The 27,701-nt window shown below is 39.9% G+C and overlaps 2 protein-coding genes across 3 annotated transcripts in view; one reads left to right on the top strand and one right to left on the bottom strand.

Annotated features, from left to right (window-relative positions):
* DPYS (dihydropyrimidinase) overlaps positions 1 to 27,701 on the bottom strand; it is a 70,746-nt gene that overhangs the window by 2,237 nt on the left and 40,808 nt on the right. The window lies entirely within an intron of this gene.
* Positions 13,118 to 27,024, top strand: DCSTAMP (dendrocyte expressed seven transmembrane protein). 2 transcript variants are annotated; one of them, XM_082754084.1, is made up of 3 exons: positions 13,118 to 13,130; positions 18,592 to 19,654; positions 24,409 to 24,935. In XM_082754084.1, exons 2-3 carry the CDS (start codon positions 18,629 to 18,631, stop codon positions 24,814 to 24,816), a joined length of 1,434 nt encoding a protein of 477 aa, XP_082610210.1. In that variant the 5' UTR covers positions 13,118 to 13,130; positions 18,592 to 18,628; the 3' UTR covers positions 24,817 to 24,935. The 2 variants fall into 2 exon arrangements, with proteins under 2 accessions (XP_082610210.1, XP_082610211.1); XM_082754085.1 differs by lacking the exon at positions 13,118 to 13,130 and adding an exon at positions 25,398 to 27,024 and having other exon boundaries at positions 18,270 to 19,654; positions 24,409 to 24,729.

The following is a 27,701-nucleotide window of genomic DNA, read 5'->3' on the forward strand; positions in this document are numbered from 1 at the left end:
TTCATCCTGATACACAGGACAGAGTATTCAGACAGAAAGTCTGTGTGTTTCAGAAAGGGAGAATAATCAGAGGCGCTGTGATTTGAAAGAAATGCCCTGTGTGTGACAAGGGGTCACTGCAAGAAAGGAAAAACCCTGAAGTCTGGTTCAGGACTGGAGAAGAATGAAGGGATGGGAAGGTGCATTTTATTGTTTTGTCTGGGTCTATGATTTGTATGGGACACAATGAAAAATATAATTAATTTATTAAAAATGTTAATATAATTTGTATGGCTGTGAGAAATCATGTCTGAAAATATAATTGATAGCTAGATTTTCTGCTAGGATGGAGGACTGCAGCTCCAATTGCCATAAAGGTTTGCCTTAAAGACGACAATGTGGCTCAACACCAAGCTACCTTCTAGGTAAATTCCACTGATGTAAAGAACTAGGCCTTTTCTCTCATTAGGGAGATTCTGGGCTGTGGCACTTAAAAAAAAAAAAAAAAAAAGAAAAAAGAAAAAAAGAAAAAAAAGGAAAAAAGAAAAGAAAAAAAAGAAAAAAGAGAAAAAAGAAAAAAAAAAAACAAAAAAAGAACAAGGACTCTACATTAAAAATGTGGAAGGAACTAATTATATCTTAAGAGAATGAACATGCAACAAGCTACAGGAAATGAAGAGTTAATACATAACAGACTTCAGTAGTTACAAGGCTCATTATAATGGAGCCAGATTAAACTCTCCAAGGCATTGGTATTCTGAATAAATGGCAGCAAATCAATTTGACTAAAAGTATGACAAGATGTTTTTCTTTTTCCTTTCCTAATCTGAGCTTTTTTGTCTACCTATTAGTTAAGTAACTAAGATATAAATCTTCTTGTGAAACTTTTGTGAAACAAGGAGGATATTCAGCTACTTTTGCTTAGAAGACTTGGTTGTATTTCCTCGTAAAGACATTTCATCCATTAATATTTAAACAATCTCAAGAGAAAGGATAAAGAAAATAGAATGAAAGCTTTCAGTATAATTGTGATGGGGGGGAGGGGAAAGATCCATCAAGAGCTGGTAAATCAGGGAAAGGAAAAGTAATTACAGTGTATTGAGTATATTTCTTTATTCCCATCCAATTGACTTGAACATTTACAGCATGCCAGAAGCAAAGAAAATGCTGTAATTGTGTCATAGCATTGATATTTTCTCTAGAATTGTTGAAAAGTCCATAATAGGGCATTTGTCAGCTAGGATAAAGTTTTTCAGCAGCAGATACTGCTTTGAATTGTTGTATGATAGAACTTTTATCATATCACCTAATCTGTGCTTCAGATTTGGAGCATATCCTGGGTTAACTCTCTTTCTGAGTTAATTCTCTACTGCTGGAGATCCTTGTTGGGCCAGAAAACAGCCTCGGCCTCTATGCCACTTCCAGGAGATGTGGCTGGTGTCTCCAAACAATACTTATTAACGTCATGACTATTATCCAGCTCTTTCAGCACAGTGTAATTCAGACCATTCAACATAACATAATGTGTCCACAAGATAACCACCTTGCCTATAAATCTCTCAGTTAAAGTCAGTTTTGAACCATATTTTCCCAGTGCTGGCATATAAGCTGTATTGCCTGAGTACTTGGAGAAAAACTCAATGAACATCAGCTGCATAGTGGTCTTCCTCAAAGCCTCCTCACAGGCTGGCATTTCTCATGCCAGGCATTCCTCATGTTTTCAGTCAAACGCCCCATTACCTGTCAAGTCTTTCATGCTGCAACCTGTTGGCTGATGACAAAATACAGGTTTCACCCAAATTTACAGTATTTAGAGATCATTTTGTAATTATAGAGTGGCTTGTTGAACACTAACTATGTTGAACACTAACTTTCCTATATGGCAGGAAAGTAAATGGTTGGTTAGCTGATTTTACTTCCAAATAAAGTACACATGTTGATAAATGCTAATTGAAATTGTTCTGAGTACTGAAGAAAGGATAATACACTGGGAGCCTGAATGTTGTCTTCGGTGGAAATGCAGAAGAAAATGAATCTGCTAGAATAGAAACTGCTTTTTTTGTACATCACTTTAACATTTTTTTAAACATATATTCTTTCATTAGGTGTATGCTCAGAATGCTAATCTGTAACAATTTACGTAATTAATTGCTGCAATCATTATATGAAACTCTTTCAGAACAGGCAATGAATTGCCATATGATACCAAAAGCTGACATGACAACTGCAATTTTCTTCCATTCTCTCCTCTTTACAGCCAGTGAGCAGCATTGTTCTGTGTTTACTATCATTAATAAGGGAAATGTACTCTTTTTCTTCTGCACTACAGCAATTTATCTGTAAATATCATATGGATAGTCCTCTGACTTTATTAAGGAATCTGGGGTCACAAATCTCTGGGTAGGTCAGAAGAGAAGCTGCTAGCCTACCTTCTAGGTTTTATTACTGAGAGCTAACTTTTTACTGGTGTTAAAAGATTATTTACAAACAACCATTAAACTTCTACATATTAATCTTCCTCTTTTTAACCAGAAGTGTCATGAGCTGCAGCTTCCAGTTGGTAAAACATGTACCTTCCCTCTTTGCTCATTTCCTTAAATAATAATTCAATTGACTTCAGTCAGATAAACCAAATAAAACAAAACAAAACAAAAAATATATAAAAAATAAAAGTAAAAATCCATTACATAGACTACAATAGCCTGATATTAATCTTTCCCATCTAACTTGGTCATCATTCTTACTGCTGCTCCTTTCCAGGACAGCTCTGTTCAATTTGTCTCCTCTCTGTGCCCTTGGATATTCTGCAAACCATGGCCCTGCTGAGGCAGGATCAGGCACATTGTTTTAGTGGTTTTTGTCATTTGTGAGTCCTTCTTACTAAAATTAAAGGACCACTACCCCTTTTCACTTCCATTCAGTAGCACTAAACTGCAGCTTTTTGCCCTAATTAACTGCAGTAATGCACATTCTTGGTTCCTATGTTGTTTGGGCTCACACCTTCATTGCTTTTAAGGAGCTGAAATTGCTGTAGTTTAATGGCTAGAATGTTAATATTTTTGTAGTTGATATAGGCTGTGGTTGTCTGAGAAGGTACCATGTCCTGTAAAGTTACAGGTCAGATGGCTACTTAGAACACTATCAAGTAATAGCTAGTGAAATCCTATTTCCATAACTGCAAACTTGGATGTGTTCAGATTTGTTTTATAATGCTTTGTGGGTTTCATTCTGTGCTTCCCCATTTGTTTTACCAATTCTTCCATGTCAAAAAACTCTATTTCCATACTGCTTTTAGTATCATATTCTCATTATGCACAGGAACTAACTTTATTGTATCAGCCACTTCCCCCAGCCACTACATATATATATACAATACATACATATATATATATATATTAATTTAAAGAAGCCATTCTTTAGCTAAAGCATGTGAGAGTCAGAAAACAACAGACAGAGAATTCAGTCTTTGGCCAGAAGTAGACAACAGAAGGAAAAGCTTTGGAGAGAACAGTGACAAGTATTGTCTTGTAAGCCTTAGGCTGCTTTATTTTTATTTATTTTTTCATCAGAAGGAACTTTCTTATTAGTCACTAACAAAACCCAAACATCCAAGACTGGAAAATAATATTTTATTGCAAGTTTGAACCAAGTTAACAAAGTTATAAACCCCTTCAAAGTAACTGAGGGGTAAAGATGTAAATGCCAGAGCTATTTTATAACAACACTGCCAGATGCTTTGATAGATCCATTATAAATTCTACTTACATTATTCTAAGCAAAGATTGCTATCCAGTTGCTGTTCTTTGTGTACATTATTCCTTTCCTTATCTCACTGATTCTTTTCATAGCACACAGTAAGGAATTTATTAGTAAAGTATCAGATTCCCTAGTGAGATATGGTCCAACAAATGCTGTTATTACATTTTTCTCTTTTTTCCCATATAACCTTCTTTTATCACTTTGGCAGTCTTTGCTGTAAGGGTGCCTTCACTGGAACAATGTTAACTTCATTTATCTGAAATAGCATATATTATAGAAAACTTACTTTGGGATAGCTTGGTATCTCATTACATTACTGTCTGGGGCAAAACCTCTTTGTGGTGTATCCTATTTGTTTTTCGTTTCCTTAGAGTCATTTAAACGAGTCAGTTCTGCTGTTTGGAATATCTTTTACTTTGGTGAAGAAGATAATAGGGTATTGAGTAAACAACAGAGGGAAAACACTAAGGAGAAAAAAGGAATGAAGAATCAGAAAAATTTCAATATATGGATAGCTTGATGTTGATTTTAAGCTGATGAAAATAATTTGGAATAAATTCCTGGAAAATGTGCTTTGGGAGTAATCCACCAGCTAGGCAAGAGTTCACACAGTATCTTCATCCCATCACTGAGCTGGGAACTTGCCTTGCTGTTCCCAGCCCATCCCCATCCGTATGGTTTGGCAGAGATTAATGACCCGCTCAGACTTTCTGGAATACACTACTGTACAATTTATAGCTACTCTAACAGTGTCTAAGTGTCATAGGTTATTTTAAGGGCTTTTAATAATGTACTTTTTCTAAGCAACATCATTTTGAAATGGGTTAAATCAAGAATACACGTGCAGTTGTGCTGGTAACTCTAAGGTGGCCAGAAGCACGGAGGCCTGGGACTCAGATGAGTCCAAAATAAGGTGCATGATGGCACCAAGGGAAGTTACAGCCCCAAAGCATGCAACCAGGAATTTGCCCAACAGTTGAGGCTGCAGAGTGAAGGGCAGGAATCCCACAGGGAACCACAATGCCAGCAAGTATTTATCTCCCAATTAGGTTGTTATTATAGACCCTTTAACCCAAGATATCACAAAGGCTGCATCCTCTTTTCCAGTAGAGCTAGTTAGGTTGTGCAGTTCTTTATTATAACTATGAAAACCCTATCAGTGCTTTTTTAAACATGAATTTTATGTTTCACTTAAAATGACTCTTCTGTCTGCAGTTGGAGGTACCAGCTATAGCTGCCTGCATGATTTGTTGGCAGTGACATGTCCAACACAGAACAGTACATAAAATATAAACAAAGTGAAGTACTTGCAGCAGAGAAGAGAGGTAGTTCTACCTTTCATTAAAAGAAGGATGTGACAAATCTGTGCCGAGGGCAGTCACTTCATGATTTGTGTTGGGCACTCAGTAATGACTCCTTTGGGAGTTATCAAGATTTCATTTTCCTATGACCAAGTCAGGAGCATTTATGTGGAAATTAATGTTGTTTATTAAGCTGAAAACTTCTTGCTTTCCTGTAGACTGTTAGGAACCTTCCCTTTACCTTTTCCCCGGCTAAACCTACAATGACACTTCCTTACAGTGAGCACAAAGTTACTTTTTTCATAGCGACTCAAAGAATTTACCTTTGTGTCATACAAAGACTAACTTCAGCTACCAGAGTCAAATAAAATCTTTACCCAAGGTCAGCAGTATTTGGATCCAGTTTTTCGCTGGAGCCCATCAAAAAGGGGTTTCCGTAATCCTGATTCACCCTGAGAACCATTTACTCATGGCTGTTGTGTGGCTGGCTCCAGACATACTGCTCATCTGGTGGAGATCTGCTCACTGTGAGTAATGATCCACTGTCATTATTTCATTTCCTCTGATATTTAGAAAATAAAATATAATTGTCTTATTTTAATCTAAATTTCTGCTGTAGTGGTAAAACAGAAACAGTAATTAAAACCATGACTCAAAACCAAGAGCACAAATATTTACGAATGCTGATCTTTGTTTCTTTCCTGGCACTCTGGAAGCCAGCCACAAGAAAAGACTATTAGTTGCTAGCTGGTCTTCCTGAGGCAGAAGCAGGCAGAGAAGAATAGTAAATGATTTAAATGTGACACGGTGTTCTCAGCGCTGAACTCACTTTGTTCTTGCAGCACACAGATATGTCAAGAAAAGAAAGTAACCTTCAACATTCTAAAGAAAAACCCAAAGAAATATGCATCGTGGTTGCACATTAAAACAGTAAATAAAAAAACATGTTATCAAAACTGTGTTAATCACAGCATCGTTATCAGCTGAAATGCATTAAGAAACTGCCAGAACAGTGGGATCTTGACCAATGCTATTTTAAATACTTTTTATGTGCAATCAAATTTTGCTAGTCATTGGGCAGGGATTAGGAAGAAAAATGGGGAAATTCTGAAACCATTCTCACTTTTTTTTTTTTTTTTTTTTTTTTTTTTTTTTTTTGGGCAGGCAGAAGAATACATACTGCAGCAGCAGACAAAGAGGAAGAAAGAAACTGCAGCCTTTACGGTGCCATTGAAATTAGCAGACTGTCCACTATTTTGCAGTGGTCAGTATTGGACAAAATTAGCAGGGATGTCCAGGATCCAGGCAGCCCCAGCAGTTATTGCTAGCTAGAGGAAATGATGCCCCAATGGAGGCTGTTGCTGTGGTTTGTGACCCATTGGATGTGGGCACTGCTGGCTGGCAAGTGTCCACCTTGGTCCCAGAGAACATGGTTCACAGCTGTACTGATACACGAGGGTGTGCTTTGAGCAGGTCACTGAAGTATTCTGCTGTAAAGGAAGTGTCCCAAAATCAGTGATACCACCACAGCTGAGAGTTGTCCCTAGTTGCAGCATACAGGTTGAGAAAGAGTAGGAGAGGCTAGGAGCACTGACACCAGTCACTTCCAGGACTCAGTTTAAAGTCTATGTGTCCACAACTCCTTGCTCTTGAAACCATAAAGGATAAAGAAAATATCATACCCAGATGCCCACAAATCACTTCCTTTCTCATATGTAGCTTGATGCAAAAATTCCTGCCACCCTGTCTTTGGGTCCAGTTCTTTGGTAAAAACCTTCTGAGCTGGCTGACATTTGGATTATTTTGAATTTTTCTCAATGCTATAACTGGCTGGTCATGGAAGAAAAGTTTTTGTTGCATGCTCCCACTGCTTGTAGCAGTGCTGTGGGAGACTCTATTCCTCCTGGAGTCCAAAAGAAATTAAGAATTGCTGCACAATTTCCAAAGTGAAGAGGGAAGACTTGCCTATAAACTGTTTTATTTAATTGCACAACAGTATAACTAGAAAACAGACAGCATTCCAGGTAGTCACTGGGAGAGGTTTCTGAAGAAGGAAAGAAAGCAAATGTTACTCCACTCTTCAAGGAAGGCAAGAAGGTGGATCCAAGGAAATACAGGCTGGTCAGTCTCACCTTGATCCCTGGGAAGGTAATGGAGCAACCAATTCTAAAAAACATTTCCAAGGAGTATTTGACATGGATCTAAAAAGATGAAATCATGTTTGACCAACTCATCACCCTTCTACATTGAGGTGACTGGCTTGGTGGATATGGGGAGAGCCGTGGATATGGCTTGCTTGAACATCAGTAAGGTATTCAACACTGTCTCTCGTAGCACCCTGATGGACAAGCTGACAAAGTAATAGGTTAGATAAATGGACAATGAAGTACACTGAAAACTGTCAGAAATGCCAGCCTTAGAGGGTTTTGAACAGTGGTACAAATCCAGCCAGACAAAGGTCATTTAGTGGTGTGTTCCAGGGATGGGTACTCAGCCTAGTTCTGTGTAACATCTTCATTAATGACCTGGACAGAGAGTGCCCTCAGCAGGTTTGCAAATGATGCAAAATTGGAAAGGGTGGCTGATACACCAGATGGTTGTGCTGCCATTCAGAGGGGCCTCAGAGTCTGAAGAACAAATTGACCAACAGGAATCTCGATTGTTACAGAATCCCAGAATCCCAAAGGGGTTGATGTATTGGGACTGGTGTTATTTAACAACTTTGTCAGTGACATGGACATGGATTGAGTGCATCCTCAACAAGTTTGCTGATGACACCAAGCTGTGTGGTGTAGTTGACATGCAGGAGGGAAGAGATGCTATCCAGAGGAACCTGGACAGGCCTGAGAGGTGGGCCTGTGTGAACCTCATGAGGTTCAACAAGGCCGAGTGCAAGGTCCTGCATCTGGGCCTGGGAAATCCCAAGCACAAGTACAGGCAGGGTGGAGAATGGTTTGAGAGCAGCCCTGAGGAGAAGGACCTGGGGGTGTTTCTTGGTGAGAAGCTCAACATGACCTGGCAATGTGTGCTTGCAGCCCAGAAAGTCCTGGTCTGCATCAAAAGACGTGTGGCCAGCAGGGTGAGGGAGGTGGTTGTCCCCCTCTGCTCTGCTCTTGTGAAACCCCACCTGCAGTGCTGTGTTCAGCTCTGGGGCCTGCAGCATACAGGACTACAAAGATGATCAGAGGGCTGAAGCACCACTCCTATGTAGACAGGCTGAGACACTTAGGGTTGTTCAGCCTGGTGAGATGTTATAGTGGCCTTTCAGTTTTTAAAAGGGCAACTACAGGAAAGATGGGCAATGGTTTTAAATTAAAAGAGTGTAGATTGAGATTACATATAAGGAATAAATTATTTACTATGAGGGTGGTGAGGCACTGGCCCAGGTTGCCTGGAGAATTTCCAGAGCCCCGTCTCTGGAAGTGTTTGAGGCCAGGTTGGATGGGGTTTTGAGCAATACTGAGACCATACCCAGATGTACCAAAAATCAGTGTTTTGTGATTCTATAAACATCTGCTACATGCTGCTGTCAAGGCTAGGATGCTGGTATAGATAGAGACTTTGTCTAACTTTGTTGTGGTTTAGCCCTGGCAGGCAGCTAAATGCAACAGAGCTGCTCACTTGCTCTTCCCAGGTGGAATGGGGGAGAGAATTGGAACGGTAAAAATGCAAGAACGTAAGGGTTGTGATAAAGACAGTTTACCAGGTAAAGAAATAGCCATGCACAGAAATAAAAAAAAAACAACAAGATTTCATTCACTATTTCCCATCAGCAGGCAGTTGTTCGGGCACTCCTAGGAAATCAGGGCTCATAACGTACAACAGTTTATTAGAAAGACAAATACCATCACTCTGAATGTCCACCCTTCTTCCTTCTTTACTCCAGCTTTTATTGCTGAGCATAACACCACATGGCATGGGACATCTCTTTGGTCAGTCTGGGTCCCCACTTCATCCCCTCGCAGCTCCTGGTGCACCCCCAGCCTTCTTGAGCAGCTGAAAAGTCCTTGGCTCTGTGTAAGTACTGCTCTGCAACAACTAAAATCATCAGTATGTTATCACCACTATTTTCATCAAAAATCCAGCATTGTATGAGCCTCTACAAAGAAAATTAACTCTGTCCCGGCCAAAACCATGACAGACTTAATATGCCTTTACGTGGATCACTTTACAGAATTTTCCCTTATATAATGCTATGAAGGATATGCTCTGCTAAAAGGATTATTTAATTCATTCCTCGTATAATGAACAGAAAGTTTCTCAAGTTATAGATGGTCCATTATATCTAATTATATCCCTACATTATGCATAATTTAGATGCTATAAGCATTATGCTATTTTTGTCTTGCTGCCTACCAGCTTTCTGAACTTCTTTGGTAGCTGCTCTTGAAATAGCAGGGTTATGGCTTCTTTGTGAAGGGAAAGCTTGGTCACACAGTGAACCAGTAAGACCTGCTACTTCACTACTATCAGTACCTGCTGGAAAACCAGCTGTTTGGAAAATTACATGCAGAGCCATTTCAACCAAGGGCAAATAGATAATGTTCATGCCAGCACTCTAGTTGCTGACTGGATTCTACAGTTCACAAATATACTGAAGACAGAACTGAGAAGGATATGTGGCCCTGGATCTTTGAAATCAGAGTGTACGTGAGACTTAATCACCAATTTAGAATTCTTTAGGTCAAGTAGGTAGCATTTCTGCAATGGACATTACCACCTATGCCATTTCTGAGAAAAGCATTCAACATGTTTTATTCCAAAAATGGATCTGGAAGTTTAAACATAAACAGCAAAACTGTAAATGCAAGTTAGCTCTGAAAGTGCCTGTAAGAGACAGTCTGTGGAGAATTTTATTGGAAAGGTATCATAGGTGGTTACTAGATTGTCAATTATAATCCTCTTACTACTTATGTTGCTGTTGTAAAGATGTATATCGGCCTTTGATTTCCTTTAAAGTAAATCTTAGTCTTCTTCCTTTATCACATAGCCTTGATGACCCATTTCAAGAAGAGAGGATGGGTATCCAGAAGGATCTTTCCTTCTCCTCGATACACACAAATATGCATACAAAACCATAGTGTCTGCTGAAAACCATTGTTCATTTAAAGTAAAATTAAAGTTGCCCAAGGTCAGATTAAAGTAAAAAAAAAAAAAAAATTATTTTTTTTTTTTACAAAATTTCCAGAAAATTTTAAGAAATATGATCTTATTTAGCTACTGAATGAACCAAAAGTTATCAAAAGTCTCTGCTGTGTATTGTATTCCTGTTTCAGGATGTTAATGAAATCTCTCCCACTTTTTTAGCTCATTTCATGTTTGGTCACAAATTAGCAGTTCTCACCATTTTTGTTCTTGGTACCATGAACAAGAAGTAAATGCATTTGCCACATCTGATAAATGAGCTTATCATTTCTCTGCAGGGAAACTACTGTCTTGCAAAAGTAAGAGATCATATGTCAGCTTATGCAAGTTATAAAAGCTGTAGGGTATTTAAGCTGCCAACATCAAGTCTCTAAATTACTCTGTGCTCCTTTATGCAGATAAACTCCTGGAAGACAAACTGATTACACCTGCTCTTTAGGATCTCAAAGCTACTAAATTAATAATATTTTGATCCATGAACTTGCTGAGAGTGCACTCCATCCCATCATTTGGGCTGTTGTCACAGGACAAAGGTTTTTGGATATCAATACAATAAGATGGCAAAAGACCACAGACCAACTCTGATGGATTTTATTATAACTACACACATTGGTTATCAGGATAATCAAGCATGAATGGGATGCAAGCAATTTAAGTATGAGCAATTGGAAAAGCACGCTTGTATAGGCAAAGTACAGTACCATTAACAATTAGTTTTACCCACCATTAAGCAACAGTTGGGAAAGTTTTTGACCTCTCATGTTCTCCATCACAGCGCCAGATGTCTCCTTTGCCAGACAGCACCCCTGGGCCAGTGAACAAGAGCTACTATGAGATGGTGTTGGGGCACCCTATTTATGGCATCAAGACTCCATGCCAGTTGCATAATTGACAGGATGATGTGAGACACATAAGGGCCCAAAAACAAATCTAGGCAAGTTTTGGGTAGCTGGTGATCTGTAAATAGCTATAGAACTCTCATCTGCTGATAGCTTTTTGATGTCCCAGAGGAGGACATTGTTTAGGCTATCACAGGTTCCTTTGTATAAACTGTTTACACAATCATGCTACCTACACAAGAATTCCCATTGACCCAAGCCATACCTGTGGTCAGGATAGTCTTGCCACAGTTGTTAGCATAACACAGTTCATGTGTCTTATGTGTCTGGTATGGCTCATGAGAGTGCCCATGGTGACCTCTTTTTTGGCTGATTGTTTCTCTAGTATCAAGAGACAAAGAAGATCAAGAAGATCAAGAGCCAAAACCAGAGGTAGGTGATTTAAACAGTATTTAGGTAGCACCTAAGTACCTATGTCCAATGAACAGATCTTAGAGTGGGCTGCAAAATGCTCAGCCTCACTCGTATCCAGTTCATCATTGCAGGAAGACAAGGGTAAACCTGTACAAAGGCACCGCAGTAGGGTTTATGTCTTTCCATCAGTGACATTCTTCAGCTAATTCCCACCCCAAGTCACAGGTGCTAGCAATGAATGTGGGACTCGAGTCTGGAGCTGGATGCAGACGGACATCTACACCTGACTGTCACTGTAGACACAATCCCTAATGTAGATGACCTGTGCTGCCACTCCAGACACAGGAAAGGGTTACTCTCTAGTAAGAAAGGCTCCATGCTAGGAACAGAGCACCCCTGGGGTGTGATTCTCTTAAGCAGCCCAAACTAGAAGAAAATATTTGAATTAAACTCTTGGTTAATAAAGATTATATTTTTTAAAATTACAAATATTTTTAATGCTAAATGACACCAAACTTGATGACATCTGTTTAAGCACACTACTTCCTAGCAGTCCCAAAGTAATTTTCCCAATCAGCATTATGCTTCTTTTTAATCTCTTTCCTACCAATAAATAAGCCACCAGTCATTTGATCCCCAAAGAGTAAAATTAAGTTGGAATTTCTCATTAGATGAAGTTCTAGATATTTTCAGTATGCTGTGGGTGTTTTGTTCTGCTTTCCTATTGGGGTATCTATTAAAAAAAAAAAAAAAAAAAAAAAGCAAAAAACCCCCCCAAACATGTAAGCCCTGTAATTGCTAAGTGTCTGTTAAGCTGTGACCACTGCTCATCATGCTGTGGTTTCCTGCCAGACCTAGACTGTGAGCTGGACACTTTCTGTGTTGTGTATTTGTACAGTGGTAATCCCTATTCATGATGAGGCCTCAAAGGTCTTCCATGATAAAGATAATAACTATGAATAACAAGATGTTTCCTAAAGCATGCAAAAAGTGCCTGCTGGACTAGAATTAACGAATACCTGTAGATGATTTTGAAAATGCATGTGCCATGTCAATATCTGCTGCTATTCTGTCCCTCACCGGAAAACACAGAAATACAATTCTAAAACCATGTACAAAAGTGATATTTTAAATTTAGAGCTCCCCCCGTCTTACAGCCTACATATTTTGAGCATCTTTGTTGGATTTTTAAGGCAGGTACTGGTATAAAGGCCAGATTCTGACAGACTGACTACAGAAATATTTACACAGATATCAGTATGAACATTTGTAGGGATAAAATGATTAAAACTTTGAAGTTCTTTGGGCACTGAATTGCTACTAGTTTCAATGGGAAGCACCAAAATAGCTTCGATGTTCCAGACCTAGGGCATTATTCAACATAAATTTAAGTCATTGAAATCTGGGGCCAAAACTCATTTGCTGATATCTATTACTCTGCCAGAAAAGAAAAGGTAGAAACTGTCAGTTGCAAATTATATACTAATTTTGGTCTTGTGCATAAGTTACTTCCTCATGAATCCTTGTCAAAACCACAATTATTTCAAAATTGTGACATGCCTGACTCATTGAGGGAGGGTATGGAAAACAAATTACTCATGTGAAATTTTCTATTAGTGCCCATCTTGGTTTCTCACCAAAATCGCGAGACACCGCACTGTGAAGATTCTTCATGCGCTTTACAGGAAGGCCCGTAAGTAACACTTTATAGAATCATAGAATCATTAAGGTTGGAAAAGATCTCTAAGATCACCTGGTCCAAACATCCACCTACCACCAGTATTGCCCACTTTAGAGTTCATATGAAGTTACGGTGGATGCTAAATGTGGACTGAGTTAGCTCTTCTGAAGTAGAGGAACTTGCCCTAAGATAGTTGTTATCACCTTACTGATTGGACTTTTCCTAAGGCTCATGAAACAATTCAGTTTCATGAACTTATGAATCTTATGAACTTATGAACCCAAAAATTATGTATAGAGCTATTATATGTAGGAGAAGGGACAATGTAATGTTCTGTAACAGTGGCATTTTCTATGTTTTGCAGAGTAGTTTTTGTCAATATGCAAACTACTATTTGAGTTTCTGAAACTGTGCCCTCATTCCTGCTGGTGATTTAAGTGAAAGACATCTGTGGGTCTGCTTTATCAGAACATAAAAATATAACACTGTCCACAGCAATATTAGAAAAGTGGCTTCTTGCTCTGTGTTCTTTCCATGGCTGCCCAGTTTCTACATCTGCCCATGGTATGTTCATTGTGTCCTGTTCTGAGTACCTGTGCCTACAATGGAGACACTTAGAGGGAAGTTCATCTCACCCGACTTTGAATAGGTGTCTCTGAGCAATCCGGAGTCTTTTCATAGTAAATATGAAGTCAAAGCTCTCAAAGGATGCAATTAATCTCATGCAAGGATAAACTTCTAAAACAGGTCTGAAGTATGCCCCTGGGAAGCTGCACTTTCCTCCTCATTGACGTAAAGACAGGTAGTTGAGATGTTGACATTACAATATAGATATCTGATATTAGGTGAGATCTAACTGACCTGTAGAATCCTAAAGACTTGGTAATATCTTGCGATGTTCAAAATTTTCCTGAGACAATATTTAAAAGAATTAAAAAAAGAGATCTTGATCAGTTATTATTTTTATTTGGGTTGTTATATTTTGTTGTTAATGGCGGTGGTAGTTTGGCCATATATTTTGGCCATATATTTTAGTCCTTGTATGCATTTATTTTGCTTTATAGCATTTACTCTCCTTCCCTCTGCAGTCAAAAACAAAGAATGTGAACACAAGCAATGACAGGGGTCTAACAAAGCCCTGGGATAGTTGCCCTAATGATGATGGATTTTTGATTGGGCTTTTATTTCTTAGCTGAATGCCTTGCATTGACTAAAAGAAATAATGTGGGTCTCCCTCCGGTATTTTTGTTTCTTACTAAACTGTAGCTCACCATTGTATTTTTCCAATGTATCCAAAAAAGGGAAGTAATTCTCTTACACTTCAATGTAAGTGATCCAGGCTGGGAAAGAAGGCTGATGAAACAGCCAAAAAAGGAAATATTTGTTTTTATATTCTTATTGTGTGCTTTCTCTTCTTTAATTTTTGTATAAAATCCAAATCAGATTTATGAGGCAAAGATCACCGTGTAGCTGAATCTTTACCATCAGCAGGATATGTTTCCCATTTCACCTAGTGGCTCTCTGGATCTAATTTTTGTGAAGGTCAGTGCACAGCACGGGGCACAGGGCCTGCCACGTGGCCATGCTCCTCCTGAGCTCTGCTCAAGTAACGGGCTGCCTGGTGAAAAGACTCCATGCAAGGGTGCAAAAATGGGGTGGTACTCATCAGTCCTAACTCAATGTGACCTGTGGTCCCAAGGGTTTGTCTGGGTTAGGCCTGCGGCAAAATAGGAAGAAGGCTGAAATATGTGACTCTGTTTGTCATACTTTGCCAAATCAGCTGTGTCCCTACTGTCTACCTTCACTTATAATTTGCATCAACCTTCCAAGATACTTCATGAAAGCTAATAAATTCATAAATCTCATTTATTTATTTATTTTTAATTAGTAAATACAATCTTAGTAGATCCCATCTTAAAATAGTAAATCTTTTTTGTTGTTGTTTTCTTTCTTTTTTTTTTCTTTTTTTTTTTCTTTAAATTACTAAATCCCATCTATACATTTTTTAGGAGGAAGACATTATATTCCATTATATTAAAACTTGGATAAGGGTTTGCATTGGTGGATAATCCATATACTAGAAATTTACATCAAGTAATAACCTCTAATCAAGCAGAAGATAGAGTTTCAGACGTACTCCCTGAAAATAAGAGGATTGCCTACGTAACTGTAGCAAGTAATAGGCAGAGCAAGGAGCTAGGGCAGGACCAAACTGACAGTGAAGATGACCATGCTGCTAGGACAATGACTATGAAAAAGTACCCATAGCAGGCAAGGAAAAAAATCATACATGGCATGAACAAGTGCTGTATGAAAATGACACAGCTCTAACAGAAAGCTTGTGGGTGAGCTGGAAAGATATTTTCTAGCGACTCTCAATGCTATGCACTTATCTTCTACTTAAAAACTGTAGCCAGTATCTGAAATAAAATAAGTATGATCTTTTTATCTCAGATCACTATTTTATCAAATCTCTTTTATCCCTACATATTTATTTATCTGAAATATAATAAGTATGATCCTCTTTAAAATTATCCTCTTTAATTTTAAAATGAATCTAGAAAAGGCATCTCTTAATTATATTGCATTAATCTCATTACAAGCCTTAAGAAGTATGGACCAAACTTCTTGCTGAAAATAATTTGTTTTGATAATTACTCCTGCCAGCATGCCATATGGTAGATGAACATCATGCTTCCAGATCTGAGTAAGCATTTCCTAGAAAGGGAAACTAAGGCTCGGAGATGGTTTCCCACAGGCCCTACAGAAAAATCAGATTCAAAGGCAGAGCTGGGGCTCAAGAATTTCCAGCTCCCCTATGTGGTGTACATCACAAGAAACGGTGGTGGAAAGACACTGACACTTAAGAACAAGAAACTGCTTTCCAAGACTCATTCTTTCTTTATGCTACATTAATAGTGGTAGCAGCTGCCACATTAGTACATGTTATGGGACAGAAGAAAAAATGCTTTGTTTCAGACTGCAATTGAAATTAAATTATTTTTTTTTTCTTGTCACCTTCCTGATGGAATTTGTATCTACACCTAGCAGCTTCTGGAGAGCTTTTGTGAGTTATGTTTTCAAAAGGAATCATTCCAGAAGGCTCTCAAGGTTTATTCTTTCTTGAAGAATTAGCCTCTTTAGCTGAGCAAAAGATTTTATTTCTAACTCTGAGCCAGAATTTTATTTCCCCTTCCAAAGTACTCACAGCTGTTTAAGTGCATGCTGATACAAGAATTTTTGGTCTCCACAGTTTTTAAGCCTCCTGTTTTCAACCTCTGTGTTCTTCTGTGCTTAGTATCTACTTCTGTTGCTGATGTCTTAGGGGGGAAAGAGGTACCAGAAAAGCCAGGAGATGTGTGCTGTGAGTCAGGACTCTGAACCTGTAGTTACTGAGCTCAGGAATGGGCTCTGCAGGGGTCAGGAAAATTTATAACCTTCAGTTATCATGCAAAAGCACCTGAGCATCTAGCTCCAAGAATCAGTGGCTCCTTATGATGCTTTTTCTGCATTAAAAATTTGGGTTCAGGCAGGTTAGGGACAAACCTACCACATTTTTGCTGAGTAGTGCAGTCATCCCTTATGCAAGTGTGTAACAGGACTAAATCCATCTATTAAAGGAGGCTTTTTGAATACTTTCAAATTCTATCCATCTTTTGCCAGTCTCCAGCTTCCTGGTCCAGCAGTATGGCTTTCGTTAATTCTGCAGCTTTGTTCTCAACTCTTTTTTGTCAGTTCTCAGAAGCAGTCATGTCAAACTCTGTCACAATTTGCATCCTATTTACCATATGCTTATAAACATTGACAGGAATAAACAATAACCATACATACAAACACACAAGACCATGCAGAAACTATACTTGAGAACAGCTGTGAAATCAATGCTGCAAAACAAAACTAGTAATGTGTGATTTTCTCACACAGAAGTCTTTGCATAACGTTACATAAATGCTAGGGTTTTTGCAGTTGATTTTTTAAGACCTGTTAAATTAAGAACAGAACTCCAGGTCTATTCACTGTCGAGGGTTACTTTCCTTTGACCTACAAGAAGACCCAGCAGCAGGCAGCGTTTAAGGATCCTGCAAAGTCGTAGTCCAGCGTCTTGTGTGCTACCTCCCCTCCCCACATTACCTTCCCAAAGAGGTGGTGACTTCTACCTACAGCTGCCTGAATACTTTGTGGACATTAATTAACTAATTTGTCTCCTGAGAAGGAGCTGCTAATTGCTGTTATTTACAGCCAAGGCCCTGGAGGGAAGCAATTTCCTTAGTCTTCCCAAACAGTGGCAGTGCCAGGGACATAGGCCACTCTACTGCTGCCCACCTTCTATCCCTGCAGAAACTATTAAGCACCAAAACCACCACAGAGCATCTTCCAGTACAGCCCTCAGCACTAGGGAGGATCTGCCTGGTCCAATCACCCTTCCCTCCTGTCGCATGCAGATCTGACAATAACAACAAAACAAAACAAATAAATAACAATAAAGAGAGGAAGGGGGAAATGGTACAGTGAATGCTAGCAGAATTCATGAAGTCAAATGCCAGGAAAACACAGTATGTGTATTAAATAATAGTTTAGTTCCTGGCTACCTGCTGTGTTCAAGCTAAACAAAAGACAAAGTAATATCTTCAGGATGTATTTGCGAAGACAACTGTTCCTTATTACAGGGCAAAATTGCAACAGTTTATTTTATTTAATTAGTATTTTATTTGTTCTAGTATGTTAAAAGGCTAATATGCATACAAATTAGTCTAGCATATTTGGAAAGAAAAATTGCCTTATAAATATGTTGTAAAAGAAGAAGGAAAGATGTGAGCATGGGGCAAATACTGTCTTCAATCAAACTGAATAAATTTCCAGTATGGGCATGCTGGTAGGCAGGAAAAAAGGTGACAAGAATGAGCAATTAGAGTTAACCATGTATATGGGTCAATTCATAGCTGTGCTATCCCAGGAGAGACCCAGTGAAGGAATGATGCTTCTGAGACACTATTTTCCCTCTGTACTGACCTACCTCCAGACGAAGGAGGCCTTCATTCCCTGTCCCTGGGCAGCGTTCATATGCTGCTCTCCCCATTTTGCTGCTCCCCAAAGTTTCAAGCCACATTGCCCTGCATGGGGTTTTATAGGGAGATTCTCCTATGGGGAGTTTCCACGCTCCCCTTTCTGTCTTTCTGGTGCTGCTGTGAAGCAAAGCAAGCATCTGAGGGGAAGCACTGAGGGCTGAGGTAGGCTAGGTAACCTAAAATTACAAAAACACTTTGAAAAGATAGAATAACTTTTATAATCATCTCTTGATGTATTTGCATATGTGATACCGAGGACTAAGATTTGGGACTCATGCGGGGCAGTTCAGCACCCACATGAGTCAGACCTACATTTTTTGTAACGTGAATCAGTCAGTCAGTTAAATGCACTTTATCAATAGTGTCACCCTGTAACTAACAGTATTTTTGTCTTCCTTTCTTTCCAGGTTCGGCCACTACAGTGTCAGCCACTACCAGAAGGAGATGCAAGCACTTGTCTCAACAGCCCAGGATGCCTGGAGAGTTTTTGTATCAGAAAGGAAGCCAGGCTGGAAGTATCTGACACAGCTCTTTGCTGTTTGCTCTGCAGTTGGCTTCCTTTCAAGCCTTCTCTTCTTCCTTGGCATCCGCTTCTCCCTGGCTCACCAGCCTCTGGGTCCCTTACTGGTTTCTGGCCTCATCTGGATCTCGCTTTCTGTCGCGCTCTGCTGTTTCAAGCACCTGCGCTGCTTCAGTGCCCTGTTCCTTCTCTCCTGTGGGCTGCGAGAAGGAAGAAACGCCCTTATTACTGCTGGTACAGGTGTCGTGGTGGCTGGCAATATCCAAAATATTTTTCACAACCTGAAGGTTCTGGCAGACAGTATAACCTGCCATTTAGAGTTTGAGCAATTTGAGTTGATAAAATATTATGTTGAGGCAATAAAATGGATTTATGAGGAGGCCAAGCGTTCCACTAAACTGCCTAAAGATATACTGTTGCTAAATCATGAGTTTACAACATCTAATTCAATTTCAGATGATGCATTGAAACAAGAGCTAAATGACACAAAACAAGAAATACAAAGAGTTGCTAACGAGATATCTTTTATGCTGACTATATTGCCCTATATAGGCCAGAAAGTACTGCCTATAGTAGGGATTTTTCTAGTTTCTTTTGGAACTGCTCTTTTTATCAAAAAATTTGTGGGCCCTCATGGTGTCAAGTTTAAGAATACTTATATCACAAAACAGTTCATTGCATTTGATGAGCTTCAAAAGCAACAGCAAAGACCAGGCCTTCTGCCACTTAACAAAAAAGAAAGAAAAGATTATGTGACAATCCCATCTTTCTGCCTCACAAGGAAGGAGAGAAAACACATACAGTATTTTTTTCTCCCTGTAATTGTTCATCTTTGCATCTGGCTTCTGTTTGCTGCAGTAGATTATTTGTTTTATTGGCTAATTATTTCTGTGAATAAACATCTCCAAGAGCTACCAGATCTGGAGATTCAGATCAACCTCTTCCAGCAAGTAAGTACTTATCAGTACTTTGTATTTCTCAGTTTAACTTAGTGCTAAACATTTCTCCTTCATTTTCAGCAGCTGCAGGAGCAAAAGCACAGCCAACAAACTGTCATTTCTTCCACTGCACTGTAACTCATACATTTGTTTCAAAAAGGGCCATTGCCTTTATAGATATGTATATTGGATATAACCAGACAAGTCTCTGCACTCTTGAAAGTGTCATCATATTTCTCGAGAATGGTTAATATGGGAAGAATGGATTTAATATTTATATATGTGCAGAGAAAACAAGAAACATAAAATTGGAAGCTCACAATGATGATATTTGTGAAGTACCACTTTTAAAGTCAAAATACCACTCTAGCATTGATGTAAGAGATGCCTGCCTTTCCTTAGCTGAGCAATGTGAGGAGATCATCATTTCAGAAGGCATGGCTGCATACACACAAAATAATAACAGATTGTCGAATCTGAAGATTTTTTTTAGGAGGAACAGCAGTGGCATGGATAACCATAATTAGGTTAGAAGGGATATCTGGAGGACATGTAGACCAACCTCCTGCTCAAAACAGGGCCAATCTCAGAGTAAGATCATATTGCTCAGGATCCTGTCTGGTCCAGCTCTGAATACCTCCAAGGCAGGAAATTCCAGCACTGGAGTGGGTGACGTGTGTGGTGCTGCATGGGCCCAGAAAAGTTGCCCCCTTTGAGAGCTTGCAAGTTCAGGTTTAAAGTATTTCCCAAAGGCATATGCATAATGCATTGTGATATATGTTTTTTTTATTCTATCAATCTTTTCTTACATAGCATATTCTACTACCTCCTCTTAGACCTCATAATAACAAGAATGCATTCTCATTTCTCCCCATCCCCCAAAAATTCATCTGCCAAAAGCAGATCCAGAAAATAAGATTCCTAAGGTGCTAAATGAAATAAGGGCATATCTCAAAATTACAAGTTAGCAGAACAGTCCATTGGCAGAGAGATTCCCCTCCTCACTTTTGCATATGTGATTTTTTGTGTCTCTGAGCTGGCTTCCTCACACAGACCACTTTTTCTGTGACACACAGCTAAACCATTCCAGGCTTTGCTTTCTGTGTTGTGGCAGTCTGTTGGTCCTGTTGTGTTCATCTGGTTGGGACTGAACCATGAAGCAGAAGGAAGCCTGAGGCATGGGAGCACTTCAGGCAAACATGACTTGCTGAAATGAGTTGAAATGAAGTCAGATCTTTGGCCAGATTCTGTCGTAATTCAGACATTGACATTTTTTATGACATATCAAAATATCAAACATTCCCATGGGATAGAAGTTAAATTATTGAACAGTTCTACATTAACAAATAGTGGAGAAATTCAGAATTTGTGTGGCAGACATAAGCCAAAAGTTCCCAAGTTGTAACAGTGGAAAACCACTTGCTTCCGAAAGGACAGAGATTGCTAACTTCTAATTGATACCCAGACTTTCTTTAAAGAAAGTAGGTGCAAAACTATTGGATCGACTTTACCTGTTTGATCAGCATGTGTAGGTCAGACCCAACCTGAAGAGGTCAGATGACCATGCAAAGCAGAGAAGCTTTCATCACTTCCTCAGTCAGTCTAATGTGAGATGTATTGTAAGGACAGACTGCTATGCACGCTAAGGGGGATGTACCCTTCATACAAACCCTGCTGCTACACAGCAGCTGTGCTCTCACATCACCAAACCAGATGTAGGAAATGGTCCTGGTCTCCTGGGATATGTTCCTTAAGAGAAGAAGGGTCCAGGAGAGCTCATTGATATTCAAAATCCACCTCCTCCAAGCTCAAGAATGGTCCATCCTGACAAGCAGGTAATGAAGCTCCTGACAAAACTCTAATGTATAAAAGAAGCATAGATGATTTGGAAGCAGGAGCAGGAAACCCAAGAGGAATACAGAAACATGGTCTGATTGTGAAGGAATGGGGTCAGGAAAGCCAAAGCCCACCTGGAGCTGAAAGAGGTAAGGCAGGTAAAGGGCAGCATGAAGGATTTGTAGGTCTAGCAGCAGCAGAAGAAAGAGTAGGGGAAATGTAGGCCAACTCATAACTGCAGTAGGGATCCCAGTAACAAAGGACGTGGAAAAGGCCAAGGTATTTGATGCCTTCTTCAGCTCTGCCTTTAGTGGGAGGATCCCAGGCCTCCGAGACCAGAGAAGGGAAGTCTGGAGCAGCAAAGAACAGCATATTATGCATTTAGTAAGGCTTTCAACACTGTCTTTCACAATACCCTCACTGACAAACTGATGAAGCATGCTGTAGATAAGTGGATAGTGAGTCAGGTGGACTGAAAACTGGCTGAACTTCTGGGTTCAAGTTTCCAGTTACTGGTACAAAGCCACTAGTGGTGCTCCCCAGAGCATGATACTGGGACCTGTACTGCTAAACCTCTTCATTAATGACCTAAATGGAGGGACAAAGCATAGTCACAGATATCTGCAGATAAAATTAAACTTGGAGGAAGTACTAAAACACCAGAAGGTTCTGCTGCCACTTCTGGAAAGGCTAGAAAAATGGGCCAACAGGGACAGCACAAAATTCAGCAAAGGCAAATGCCATGTCTTGCATTCCTTGGGGAGGAACAACCCAATGCATGAGTACATACTGCAGGCGAACTGGTTGGGAAGTAGCTTTGCAGAAAACCTTCCTGGTGGTCCTAGTAGGCACCAGGTTGACGACAAGCTCATAAAGTGCCCCTGTAGCAGAGAAAGGGCTATCCTGTGCTGCACTGCAAAGTGCTTCCAGCAGGTTGAGGGAGGTGGTCCTTTACCGCAGCTCAACCCTGGTAAGACCTTTCTGGAGTGCTGTGAACAGTGCTGGGCTCCCCAGTACAAGAGAAACGTGCATATACAGGGGTGATTTAAGAGTCGTGAAGATGATTAAAGGACTGGAGTATCTGTGGTACAAGGACAGGCTGAAAGACCTGGGGCTGCTCAGCCTGCAGAAGAGGAGGCTCAGGGGAAACTTACCATGTGTATAAATGGTACACTTAATGGAGTTTGCGCATAGAGAAGAGGGAGCTAGGCTTTTCTCAGTGGTGTCTAGTGAAAGAACAAGAAGCAATGTGCACAAATTAAAGGAAATTTCATTTCAAAGTAAGAATAAACCTTTTTATTGTACAGGTGATCAGACACTTGACCAGATTGATGAGAGATGTTGTAGAGTCTCCATCCCTGGATATATTCAAACCAACTGAATAGAGCCTTAAGCAGCTTACTGTAGCCTCAGCTATCTTCCATGTATTTCTGTATGTGTTTTCACTTGTGTTTCTGTCCTTACCTGGAGGACAGTCCATTATCATGAGCTGCCTTGAGGGTAATCCAAGTCAGGGCTAAGAAGGAACTGATTCCCACCACTCATTGATTTAGGGCTCAATCCTGACCCTGCCGGGCTGATTCATGAGTTCTGTACCATGAATTTGCTCCATGTGCACTGCTCACTCATGTGGAGAACTGCTTGACTATCTCTAAATCCAGAAAATTATGCCATCATCAGATAGTTTCTAGTTCCCCATTGAAAGCTAGTCACACTGAAAAATAAAATTTAATCTTCACAGATTTGTTATAACAAGCCTCAGGGTTACTGATTTCAGAGGAAGAGCCTAAAATGCTGCCTGGGTGAGCAGGACAGACTCAGCAGTGTCTTGAGATATTTATTATAGGTACAAAGAGTTAAGATCTGCACGTATTTGTACTCTGCTTCATATTGAGTTCCTAATACAGTTTTTCTTTGCTTATACATTGATTTAGTTAAGGAATGCAAGGGAATGAGATAGATTGGAACAAGACATGGCCTATTTCCCCTTAATTTTCCACCAGAAAGACATGGGTGGCATACTTTTGGGTACTGGTTTATCTAACAATTTTCTAACAAAAGTATGCGGCCTCTGTGAGATGGTTAGAGAAGCCACAGGGAAGAGCTATGTATACCCTCGATATAGTCAGAGGAGAGGTCTGGATGACTCAGGGTTCTTACTCACTGAGCAGAAAGCCACCTGCCAGTATGAAATCCTGGTCCCAGCAGCAATATTTAGTCCCTCTCATTCAGCATTTCAGTCTATAAGCAGTGCCAGTCATCAGCTCTTCTGAGCAAAGGCACCTAATAGCAGATGAGAAGTGGCTTTGTTTGTGTGACGACCCTGTAGTCAGAGCACCTATATAGGTAGATGTGGAAGGACTGCTGATCAAACACTGAGCCACAACCAAAGGAATGAACATGCTCTATGCTGCTGTTTTACTTAGAAAGAGCAAAGGAAGAAGGAATGACCCTCTAACAGAGGATCTGAGCAGATTCATGAGTGGGAACATATTCATAAAACCGTAGAATCACAGAATGGTTTGAGTTGGAAGGGACCTTAAAGATCTAGTTCCAACCCCCCAGCCATGGGCAGGGACACTTTCCACTAGACCAGGTTGCTCAAATATTAATATAAAATATAAAAATACAGAAAAATAAAAATAAAAAATGTTAAGCCACTACAACCAGATAAAGTTCTTTTTTCTGCCAGATCCACTGAGAAGGTAAGTTCTTAACAGTCCAAACAATGTGCCAAGAAAAATGGTGAAAAAGGAGTCTGAAACATTTTAAAAATAGCTAATATATTATTATGACCAGTCCTTCATAGACAATGGATGTACTAAACAATTGATGGTCCTTTGGAAATCTGAATATTCAATAGCAGAAATATGAAAAAAGGAGGGAACCTGTACTATAATCAACTCTCTTTTTTACCTTTTCTTGTACAGAGGAATGAGAACAACTTCATCATTGGGGTGAGAGAGTTTATTGTAAAGAACGATCCTTTCAAGATCTCCCTGTTTAAGCATGACTGCATCCCTCAGCCAGAGCTCTATCTTTCCACGACATGGATCCAGCTTGGAATCATCATCATTTTCTTAATAATTTCTGGGTTATTCTCTGGCCTCCTGACCCAATTTAAAATACTTGTGTCAACCTCGTTCTATCCTGATGCTGAGATAAAACGGATACATTATTTGCATGCAAAATTACTCAAGAAAAGAGCAAAGCTACAAGAGAAAACTGCAAAGAATGTGTTTGCTAGAACGGTAAGCCATCAGCATGAGGGAAAAAAGTCTCCCTCACTCAGTATTATAGCCAGATTCATACCCAGGAAGTACTTAAACACTTCTTAAGTTCAGTTATGTTCTAATAGACTTTTTCCAGTGCTTGCCTGCAGAGGCCAGAGGCAAGAGATGGCTTGCCTATCCATAAGCTTATATCCCATGGTTGTTTGGTTCTGCCCTTCAATACACATGTAACAGACACAAAATGGATGCACCCAAATGGCCATGAGCTGGCAAGAAAATACTCCTCAGACTTAGAGCTATCCAGAGGATAAACTTGATTTTCATGAATGTTAAGCACCTCCAGCACAAAGTGTGTTCCTACAGTCTAGTTATGAAATGTTAGGCATTTGTGAGAAGCCCCTTAATGTTGAGAAAGTTGCAGTTATTTAGCAAAATGAAAGATAATATATAATATTTTGCCTGTAAAAACATTCACCCCATACATATATGTACATATGCAGTAATGGAAACATAAATACGCATGCATATATTTATGGTAAATCCAGGCAAACACCTGCAGACACATACATATTTTTTCTTTTATTTCTTTTTAATAGATTTCAATACTGACTATACAGGATGCTAGTGTCTGGGTGATCTCTAACTCAGTAATACTATGTCTTAGCATTGTACTTCTGTCTTTTCAGGTCAACTTTTGGTTTCCAATACTCAAGGCAAGAGAGGCTGTGAGGAAGAAAGAAAGGACTATGGTACATGACAATGTGGTGTGAAAGAGACAAAGTGAATCTTTTGATAAAGCTGAGATGCTGGAGCTCCACAGGGTCCTGTGCATTGCACCCATCATTCCTGAAAGTATTTTCCTGAAGTATTTCAATCTTAGAGCATAAAAATAGGATCACAGGCTAATGGTCAGCAGTGTTTTGGAAAAGAAGCCACAGGAGATAGCATGCTCTCTACCACAGAGAGCTCTGGGTTGCATAAATAGTCATTTCTCAGCTTGGGATTTGCATTGTCTGGTTCTTTAGATAGCCATAGAGGGTTTGTGTTTTTGTGCAGAAGGAATTGGAAGCTTGGAAGGAACTGAGCTTGGAACTTTTAGGACTACAGAACAAACCTCTTTTGTTTGAGCTAACAGAGGACATGATGGAAGCAGCAGGTTTGTCTCCACACTTGCCAGACACTGAAAATGGAAGACAAAGCAGAGGCTACCCACTTGCTTTTGGGCTGGCTGAGAACTTCACCTAGTGGACTTACATGTTTCTTTCCCATCCCTGGCTTTATACACTTGTTCCAGACACTGTGGCTGTCTCTTCCACAGGGCCAATGCTCTATGCCCTGTCAGTCTCCTACCTCAGCTGAACTCTTCCCCGTACCTCAGCTCCCCCATTTAATTTTTCCTATTTTTCTCTCAGAAGTTTCTAACCCTAGTTTCCAACCCCTCTGACTTCCTCACTTCGTCTTATCTCCAACTTTCACATGTTGGTAGACTGTAGCACTAGTGCAGCTTGTTCCATATCTTTGATCATTATGAGAGAGGCAATGTGGCATGGGCAGAAGCAAGAAAGCTCATAAGGGTGAGAATACAAAGGAATCGGGTGCAGTGGATGCAAACAAGCTTGTTTTGAGTTGTAAGGACATACAAGCAGAGTTGAGCAACCCTTTGAATCTTGCAGTCTGGAGGAATTTGCAGAAGTGACAAAAACTGTCTTAATAATGGTGCTAAAGGCACCATTGATTTCAGAGAAACAAAACTGAGTCCTTTGCCTTTTAAACTACCATTGTTGATGTAACCTTCATATGGCATAAAAATAGAAAATCATAAAGGCGTAGGAATAGTTTACTGAAATGGTTTTAATGTAAAACTAAAAATCCCCCCAAGATATAGTGTATTCTTGATTTCCAGCCACTGCCAACTTCCTTCTTTAGGTTGCATAAGATTAGCAAACTCTGTTCCTCTGTAATAAGTACACGGCCATTGATAGACATTTCTATTTTCTGAATGAATAAAGACTTTAAAACTTTCTAGCAGCAAGTGTCAGAAGTTATTTTCCACATGAAAAACTGAAAAACACAAAGTCTGGAGCAAAGAAGACTCGCTGTCAGTGGAAGATGACCAGGTGAGAGAGCACTTACACAAACTGGACACGCTTAAGTCCATAGGACCTGCTAGGATGCACCCATGGGTGTTGAGGGAGCTGGCTGGTGTCATTGTGATGCCACTCTCAATTATCTTTGAAAGGTTGTGGTGATCTGCAAGAAGTACTGGACGAAAGAAAATGACACTCCAGTCTTCAAGAAGGGCAAGGAGGAGGATCTGTGAAAAAAATGGTTGTTCAGCCTTACCTCATCCCCTAGTAATGCGATGGAGCCACTTCCCTGGAAGCTATTTCCAAATATAAGAGTGAGGAAGATGACTGGTACATCACCTAAGCATAATAAAAACAATTTTACTTTCAGAGTGGTCAAACACTGGACAGGATGTCCAGCGAGGTTATGGAGTCTCCATCCTTGGAGATGGTCAGAACACAACTAGAATGGCCCCAGGCAACTCAGAGCAATGGGGCTGCAGCGTATGATCCCCAGAGGTGGCTGCCAACCTCAGCACTCTCTGACTCTGCAACTGTAACAGAAACCACTGCAGAAACATCTGTTAATTTGTGAATGTTCTGTGACGGCACTAACACACCATCTCAGAAATCACAGAATCACAGAATTTTCTAGGTTGGAAGAGACCTCAAGGTCATCGAGTCCAACCTCTGACCTAACGCTAACAGTCCCCACTAAACGATATCCCTAAGCTCTACATCTAAACGTCTTTTAAAGACCTCCAGGGATGGTGACTCCACCACCTCCCTGGGCAGCCTGTTCCAGTGCCTCACAACCCTTTCAGTGAAGAAGTTCTTCCTAACATCTAACCTAAAACTCCCCTGGCTCAACTTAAGCCCATTCCCCCTCGTCCTGTCACCAGGCACGTGGGAGAACAGACCAAC

This window comes from Aythya marila (genome assembly GCF_965140915.1).
Source record: "Aythya marila genome assembly, chromosome: 2".
Classification (NCBI taxonomy): Eukaryota; Metazoa; Chordata; class Aves; order Anseriformes; family Anatidae; genus Aythya; species Aythya marila.